The sequence below is a fragment of the Rhopilema esculentum genome, chromosome 18 (assembly GCF_057945365.1).
Source record: "Rhopilema esculentum isolate cy_ngs chromosome 18, ASM5794536v1, whole genome shotgun sequence".
Classification (NCBI taxonomy): Eukaryota; Metazoa; Cnidaria; class Scyphozoa; order Rhizostomeae; family Rhizostomatidae; genus Rhopilema; species Rhopilema esculentum.
The window spans coordinates 1,102,473-1,111,733 of NC_142832.1; the positions used below are offsets into that span (position 1 = coordinate 1,102,473).

At 37.1% G+C, this 9,261-nt stretch overlaps 2 protein-coding genes across 2 annotated transcripts; both read right to left on the reverse strand.

Moving 5' to 3' along the window:
- Positions 1–1,372: 1,372 nt before the first annotated feature.
- LOC135680870 (large ribosomal subunit protein uL29m) lies at positions 1,373–6,024 on the reverse strand. Its single transcript, XM_065195076.2, has 3 exons — positions 6,002–6,024; positions 3,000–3,223; positions 1,373–2,475 (listed from the first exon to the last, which is right to left on the reverse strand). The coding sequence occupies exons 1-3, from the start codon at positions 6,007–6,009 to the stop codon at positions 2,045–2,047; spliced, it is 663 nt and encodes a 220-aa protein (XP_065051148.2). The 5' UTR covers positions 6,010–6,024; the 3' UTR covers positions 1,373–2,044.
- A 445-nt stretch (positions 6,025–6,469) lies between these two features.
- LOC135680869 (uncharacterized) lies at positions 6,470–8,821 on the reverse strand. The gene has a single exon (XM_065195075.2). It carries the CDS (start codon positions 8,694–8,696, stop codon positions 7,689–7,691), a length of 1,008 nt encoding a protein of 335 aa, XP_065051147.2. The 5' UTR covers positions 8,697–8,821; the 3' UTR covers positions 6,470–7,688.
- Positions 8,822–9,261: the final 440 nt, after the last annotated feature.

Consider the following 9,261-nt stretch of genomic DNA (forward strand, 5'->3'; position numbering starts at 1 on the left):
TTCGTCACACCTCTTTTCCCATCAATAACCTATTTGTATATAAAAGCTTGCTTGAATGGAAATTTATTATACACAGTTATTGCAAAAAGTCAAAATGGTGCCCCTCACTTAGCCATCTCCAAATTTTCCTTTAAAGTTTTGGACATGTGCAGAAAAGTGCAAGAGTTCTGTAGTTCGGGAACTATACTGTCCGAGGCGGCACTGGCTGCCGCCGAAAGAAAAAAACTTTCGAATTTTGATGCTTCTAGTTTGCTGGAAAATGCACATTTTGAAGCAATTTTCAATAACGCAAGCTTTCTTTTAAACCAATATCCACAGACTGAAAGCTATTTGACTTTCTGGTGTGGTTGTTAAATATTTAAGCTTATGCAACATGATTTGTTTAGATTTGGGTTGTCTTCCTATCATTTCTTGTCATTTCAGTGAATCAAAACTTCTTGCACCCTCCCAATAATGTTATGATATGATGCCTAATCCAAACTTCTACCGCCAAGGCAAAAATTATCGGCGGGTTCCTTAAAAACACCCCGCAACTCCTACCTTGGTGTGCCCCTTGTACCTTTGAGTTGAAAACCAATTTTGGCACACCTGATATTTTATTGGCAGGGGGGGCATTTGCCCCCCTGTCCCCCCTGCCAGCACCCAACTTTCTCTGATAAGGTTAAACATCAAAGGGAGATAGAACCCAAACAACTTTACCATTAAACTTCATAGTGACCTCATCCCTTTGGGATGTTCCTATGGCTTGATACAATTTGATGAATGAATGGCCTAAACTCATATGATCGAATTACATTACAGTCAAAAGGCATTATTCTTGGCAAATCAGGAAATACTTATTCAAATACAAAAGTGATAATAGTAGAGGTTTTAACCTAAGATAGCTTGCTCTTTGCAAATGCTCTTGGAAGAATTTAGGTACATCAATCAATTACATAAATATAAATAGAATTAGTGAGAGAAATCATGTGGCTTTCTAAACAGGTAAGGCTTCAAGCAGAACTTTACTCCCTTTTATTGTGAAGAAAAAAAGAGAAAGATTGACAAAATATCATTATTCATAAGAACATGAAAATGTGGATTGGATTCCCTTAAGACCCAAAGAAAGTAAGGAACCTAAGCTCATGTTTGTAAATCAGTTAAATCAATTCGAGACCTTGGAATTATAGCTGACAACAAATTCAAATTTGACAAACACATTGCAGAAATCGCAAAAAAAGCTAGCGGTGTTTTAGCGTCCATTAAAAGAACCATGAAATTCGTCAACAAAGAGACCTTCAATGCTCTTTACAAAAGCCTAGTTAGGCCAATCCTTGAATACTGTGCGCCAGTTTGGAATCCATGTAAAGTAAAACAAATTAAGACATTAGAATCGGTGCAAAGACGAGCAAAGAAGTTGGTGAAGGAACTCAAAAACAAATCGTACACGGAACGCTTACTTTTCCTCGATCTCCCAACATTAAGCTATAGAAGAAGACGTGGAGATATGATTACAATTTTCAAAATACTACACGGCATGGTCGATACTGATAGTAAAGTATTTTTTGAACGAAGTACTTCAGTTACGAGAGGACACAATCTCAAGCTTTTCAAGTTTGCTTCATCGTCAAGCCTGAGGAAGAACTATTTCTCAAACAGAGTAATAAACAAATGGAACAATTTGCCACTCAGTCAATGCGAAGTCAGTTATAGAGTTCGAGAAATTATATGACGATTTTTGCGGGAACGAGAAGTACAACTATGAATACACTAAAAAACAAACGCTAAAGGGTTTAATACCAAAGGGCCTACACCAAAGGGGGGCTGGAGGGTTCAGCCTTTCATTGCAAAAATAGAGCTTTTTTAGAAACCTTTTCATTATGGGTGTTAAATTCTCCTTTCCCCCCCCCTCGAACTTTCCAACCAGTGTCAGAGCCCATGATAATACATAACATTAACAAGAGGAGATTCTTCAAAGCAAACCAAAAGATCCTTCACCATCTATCCACTATTTTTTTATGTTTACACATAAAACACATTTAACATATAGATATATATAAGCTAGTTAAGTCATTGAAAATTGGGACTTTCCATTGGTTATACCTACATTTCTCACTTTACCATCCTCATTTACTGTTGATTGTTCATTAGATATTGATTCACGATGTTCATGTTTATGACTACTTTTAAGCAAGCCTCCTGTTTCCTTGTTATCAATTTCCTGGAAACTAGCAGCATCTTCTTGAAACTGAGACTGATAACCTAATACTTCCAGCTTTTTAACTGCAAGTTCTCTTTCCCCAATAACACGCTTAATCATTGCCATTGACTTTTGTACTTTCTTAATTCTTTCTGGGTTCGGCATAGGAACTTGCAATCTCTTTGCCTCTGCCTTCACTGTCTGGAGCATGTTCATTTCCTTGAGCAATACATACCAAAGTTTGTGCAGATCATTGCTACTTTTTTGCCTTAGATCAGAAGCATGCCATCTTCTTCCTACAGAAATGTACAGAAAAGGCTAAATTTTGAAAACTGCATTAACCGTGGCCTGACCGTCAAATAAAATGAAATCAAAACATGAAAAGTCCAATAATATGATTCATTTTTAGCAAATGGGGAGAAAAAATGGGCAGTGCTAACGTGGCAAAAATAATTTCTAAGGCTGGCTCCTCACCACCAAAATAATTGACAGTAACAGATAGGGGACCTTCGCTTTGGCATTATTTCAGTTTTCATCAGAATGCCCGCACTGGAATTTAGCTATTTTCGGCTTAAATGCTGTCCTGCCCTTTTGAGAGGCCCTGAAACCCAAATGTTTTAATTAAAGCCAAAATTTAATCCTCTGATAAAGGAGGGGTGTTCTAGGAAGAAGTAAAAGTTTAATATGTGATCTTAAAAAAAATGGGTGCATCTGGCATAAATAACAGGGAGGCAAAAGAAAGAGCCATTAATAAAGAATTAACCAAAAACTGAACGCAAACCAGTACAAACACTCTACGACATTCAAACCATCTCCTTACCAGTTTTGATTTCTTTAGGCCCAGGCCCACCTGACTCATACACACCAGGAGGAAAAAATTCATCCAGTCCTCTTCTTCCAGCCGTACACGAGAAGCCTTTTAAATTATTCTGTGGGCATCGGATTGCCGTAATGCTTGGAAAACGTACTTTTGTTATGGTCCTGAGAAGACCAGCGCTCCAACGAATGGCGGCCATTTTGAGTATGATCAGCCTCGACTTCCATCTGAGGATAAGATGGAAATTTTTTGAAAAAGTTGCCGTGTTCCTTTCATTTTTTTGATTCTTTTAATTTTTTATCATATTTTATAAAAGTAGCATAAAATGATCCGATTATGTGAGTGGTCTTTAGAGCTTAAGCTGAACACACAGCTTAGACCACAGATCACAAAGCTTTGTGATAACGTCACAATAAGCAGCGCTTCATCTACAGACACAAGATTCCCTACTCTTCCGTGATTAATTGTATAGGGGGGTCAAGTTGCCTATTTATAAAGACCCCCAGATTAAGAAGATAAGCTAGTAAGTATTTAATTTCCACACACCCCTCCCATTTTAATGCAAGTTTTGAGAGTTCCCGCCGGGTTATTTTATTTTGACCCCCAATTTGCAAATTGAGTGGATAAATACCTCCCCCTTAATTTACAAATGGAAAAATACCCACTGCCTGTTTATTCCACCCCCTGCAATTAAGCACGGATAAGTAAGTCTTCTTTCAGCCAAACCCAAAAAAGCAGTTCGCGCTAGAACACTTTTGCTTCTTTGTGATAGAACTGCCCGACTGCAGCACGAAATGCGAAAAAATTTGCTTGATGAGCAGGGACGCCTGCATAAGATTCGGGCAGGAGGGGCATTGTTGGTGCTGAGGGCAAATCATAGAATTTTCTACCGACATGAGCGAGTATTCCTGGTTAGGGGGCTGGGGGGATGGCGAGGGTGAGGTAACATAATAAGATATTATAATGAATATGTGCCACCCATACAGCTAAGTTTTTTACCATCAATGATTCTAAACATAGAGAGAATGTTGACGAAATTATCCATACATAAAAATGGGCATAAAATGGCCTTGTCACTATTCACAATATTTTGATTTATGAAAATCATTGCTGTGATAAAGGGGCTGCTTGTAATATTTTGATTGCCCGCCAAGTTTTAATACCGATATATCCTTCTTTGGTTCCTACGGGAACAGGTCTTTTGTTTATCTATTATTATCTTTTCCACCCTCCCTCTTGTGGCCAACCTTGTCACAGACAAACTTTTCAACCTTTGCGTTTTTGTGATGGTGTTTTCATTTTCCTAACATTTTCTAATAGAAATTAACATAACGAGAGTAGTCAAAGTGGTCATCAAATATCGATAAGGTTCTATCATATTTTCTTATATGTATTTCAGGGCACTTCTTGCCCCTCTACGAAGAGGGCAGGAGCAGCTGCCCCTCCAGCCCCCCAGTGTAGGCGCCCCTGTTGATGAGGGGGACTGCAGCCCCCTTATGTTTCCTACGTCTTTGTATTTCCATGTATATATTTGAGATATAGCTATAACAAGAAGAATAACTGTGAAATCCTCTTTGCTCTAAATTTACTCTGAAGGTTCAGAAATTTCTTGAGATCGCAAGGATTTAGATTCAAGGATATATTATATTGTATATCCTTCCCGAAGGAAATTTTCTCTTGAGAAAATCTCCATTAAAGTTGATATTGTCTCTGATCAATACATAAAGCTTTTAAAAACGCCACCCTCTTTCAAATACTTCTTGCTTGCAAAAATTGCTCTTAAACATATCTTATCTTCTTTACATTTGAATCAATCTTTAATCTTCATGCATTCATAGCAAAAAACGTGGACCAGGGGGTCGAGCTATTCTTTGTTCATTTTCTTTAAGAAAATAATCGGATGCAGAAAAAAATCTGACATTCGCCAAGTTTCGACCATGCCTTTATGACCACGTCCAAAAGATTTCAGTAAATTTTACTATGATCTCGGAATCGAATTTTTCCTTCTACTAGTGAGATCTAATGGAGATGCTTGAGAAACCATCGCTTAAATATATTTTTATCCTTGTATTAAGTTTTAGGATTAGGAAATAGGAAACTCAATTAACAACACACTTTTCAAACAGCATAAACTAATATTGAGGCTCAAAGTTTGAGAAATTTAAGAATTGATATTAAGAATAACAACCAAGCCCGGATTGCTTTGACAATTTGGCATTTTAGCAAATGACTCACTGAGCAAACAAGAAAAGGGAGGTCTCTAGAAACAATTTGAGAAACACTCATCAAGCTTTTGTTGTGCTGGTATGTTTCCTATAAGTTTTTTGTGATGAAGAAAAACAGTAGCAAAGATTTGAAATATCTTCTTAATAATGATTCAATGGCACTAGGGCAGGAAACAAAACTTTCATTTCTTATATTCCACCTGACTATGACATGGAAACTTTTTTATTACCTGTCATTTCTAGTAAAATATTCACAATGCAAAAATATATCAAAAGACAAACTAAAAAGGCCTGTGGGAATCTGACATTCGCCAGTGCGAATGTTGTGAGTATCTGGATCCGCCCCTGGTCTTTTGAAATGATGCCCTATATTGATGTATTCTGTTGCGTGTAAATTTTACGGATGTTGACGATTTAATTGCCATATGGAGCAAAAAAAGAGGGTTTTGGGGGCTTTCAAAAAATGTTTTCCCATTAGAAAAGTTGCGATTTTAAGAATTTTGACTCTGCTCAACTATTCGTTAATTTGTTTCTGAGTTCGAGCTGCTTCTAATCGTCTAAGCATTGCTCGTGCTTCTTCCCTACCATCTAATGCTTATTTCATGCATTAAATTCTAACTCAAGAAAGCAATTAACGTAAATACCAAATCATGCCGACTGATTCCATGAGTTTTGTCATTTCGAAGATGTCTTTCAATCGAATTTTCTCCTTTCGATATTTCTCTAGAATTTGTGGCTTAGATATTAACACACAAATGAAATTTAAATAAAAAGTCATACTCGCACATCAAGCCACTCTCAGTTCAGAGGTGAATATGGGCTCTCGGGAACCAATAGATCCCCTTCTTTTGCCGAAATCTCGTAAAGAAATTGGCTTTTTAATGTGCAGTCGTAGAGGCCATTTGTCCCTATGGCGAGGATGACATTGCTTTGTCTTAGACTAAAGATGATTCTCCGATGTTTAGAGCAATGGTTTGACCCCAAGCTGATGGCATTTATAATGCCTGGCAACTACTTGCTCCAATATCTCATGTGAATATGATAAGAATATGACTAAAAGAAACATCAGTTAATCATTGGTGATATTTTGTTCTGATGAGCTCACTTGGAAATTTAACATCATTCAATAATAAAACAATAGAGAACCCAAAACTTTTTCATATAAATTCATGGTTATATTGGCATTAGCAAGAATTATTTTACTTAGTTATCTCACAAAAAAGATGGAACACAAAAAGGAGTCATATATTCTATTGATTAATGTAAGAAAAATCAATGTGTACAATAGCATTCCACTTTTATGTTATTGACAATTAAACAATGTGTGCAGTTTCATAAATCATTTCTTGTGTAATCACATAATATTTCATGACACAATGTTACCTTAGCATGGCAGCTCATTGAAAGTTTGCCAAAAAATATTTTTGAATCCATTTTTATGCAATGTATAGCAGTAATAATCAAAATTTGGTTTAAATTAAATAAATTAGAAGGTGAAAATTTACTGCTAGATCAGTTTGCTCATTTCATAATAACAAACAAATTTGCATGGATTCTAACAACCACTTTTATTAAAGTTATGAAACTAAACTAACAAAATCATTTTCTTATAAAGCTTATAAAGTTCTAAATCTATTGAAGCCTAGCAAAGCATTATTAGCAAAGATAAACAAAGAAACCATACTTCTGTTTTTTAAATTCATTGTGGCTATATTGTGTTTTCATCAAAACAAAAGAAACTCACTGAGATGGAAGCCCTTCTAGAATATAGGTATAGAAGATAAAATTGACAAATTCAAATACATCCCCATCTTTCCCAAAAGTGATCCCTTACTCAATTGAAAGTAGCAAATCCTGACTTTTCTTGCATATATAAAAAGCCTAACAGGGTTAAATGTGAAAGCAGAAATGAATGAGGAGCCATCATGACAAAATGTGCCCTTGAGAAAATTAAAGGAAAAAGATAACAAACATATTTCAAGCGGATATGCTGTATTTTGCTTACAAATTTGATTGAAATAAATGGCTGCATAGTTTATGAAACATTTCTCTGCACATCTCTCTTTAGTTTATCCTTGTTTTGTTGCAAATAAAATCCACCACACTTTTTGTCTTTAAGAGCTTATCTTAATATCAATCTTTTAATCTCAGTGACAAAAGACAGTCCATTTTTTGGAAAAAAGTAGACTTTTGCATGAGTTCTTCTAAAAGCAGGCCCTCTATTCTGGAACAAACAAAGTAAACCACCCTAAAACCTCTTAATTGTTTTTATATCAAAAGCAGACAGCCACAAAACATTATTTTCTGTTTCAAACCATTATCATAAGGAATGTTAATGAGCATTTTATTCTTGCCAGTGATATGTGCATGTCAAAATTCAAATCTTCTTCAGAGGACAGAAGAAAATATTACTTGGATACCCGAATATTTAACCTGAAAGTCCTGACTTTTTAGTTTTACCACACCATCAAAGATTATTGAATATTGCAGCTCTAGCAGCCCAGTCTGTTCCCTTCTTCTCTTTAATTTCTTTTCGTTTTGGCTTTGGTAAAGCAGCATTCTTTTTCAAAATTGGGTCAACATGTTTTTGTGGTTCTGGTACAGCAACTGGCTCTGGTTCTCTTGGTGGTTCTGGTTCCTCTGGTAATTCTGGCTCTTTGGGTACTTCTGATTCTTTGATTGGCTCTGATTCCTTGGGTGGTTCTTGCACTGCTGGTTCGGGTTTAGCCTGTTCTACAGGGGGTGCTGGAGGGGGTTGCTCAGGGGGCGTCATTTTCACATTGCTCTCAGCCTGTTTCTGTTCAGGTACTGGCGTGCTGCTTGCTTCTTCTCCAGCAGTTTCCGCTACTTGATTCTCAGCACCACTTTCCGGTGTTTCAGAAACATCTTTCATTGTTTCCTGAATTAATACTTCCTCCTTAGGTGCATTGTCTTCAGAAGTAACTTCCACAATAATCTCAGCAGGTTTTCCTTCGTCCTCGCTGCTATGCATTTTCAAGTAGTCTTCGATTGACATCCCAACTTCTTCGACTTCATCATCCCCAGTCTTACTCTCATGTTGTTCTGTGGCTTTTTCAGCGTCTTCCTCGGATTTAGTAGTCTTTTCAGTTTCTTCTGGTTCATTTTTGACAACAGTTTCCAACGAGGCCATTTCAACCGTTACTCTCATACTGTGCTGCTTCAAATAATCGTCCGTTACTTTATCAACAACTAAAAGAGAAGTCTCGTTTACACTTTCCTTTATTTTTGCAACGACTTGAGAATGTGTTGCAGCTTCGACATTAACCCCATTTACTTCAACTACACGATCACCGACGCATAAACCAGCAAGTTGGGCAGGCCCCTCGTTGTCAACAGCGCTAATGTATTGGCCTACCACTCCACGCTCGCCATGCAAATTGAACCCATAGCCTTTGTCTCCTTTTTTAATTTGCACAAATCTTGGAGCCTTGATATTTTTCCCTTTTTCATCCATGTCTGTGCTTGTTTATATTTCGTTGGTTACACCCACAGCCACAAAATTCAACTTGCAAATTTCTCTCTCACTACGCACGGTGACTCATCGTCATCCCGTCTCGAGCGCAAGTTGTGTTTTGAGAGATGACACTCCAACAACCGTTTTAAAAATCATCTTCCAAACCCCCCATGAAGCAAAAAGTGAGAGAAAATTCTGGATGGTTCAGGACAAGTAGTAAAAATAGATGGATAGAATTCTAGGAATAGATATGCAAAACTTAATTTTTGCCAGAGGAAAGGCCTTAGATGCAAAAAAGACATATTGGGTGGCACATAAATTAAACCTTAGTAACCAATGGTAGAAAACTGTAAACATTTTAGGTGCTATTTAACCTACTGATAGATGATTTACTGACAAACTAAGGGTTTTGTAGACAAACTGAAGATTTACCGACGAATTTATCAAGTATTGGGGGTGCCACACCCCTACACCCCCCGCTAGCTACGCTCCTGGGCCAGGGACCGTGCACCAGTCTAAAAGTGGAGGGGCTGAAATGGGTGTATCCAAAATTTTTTGAGGCCAC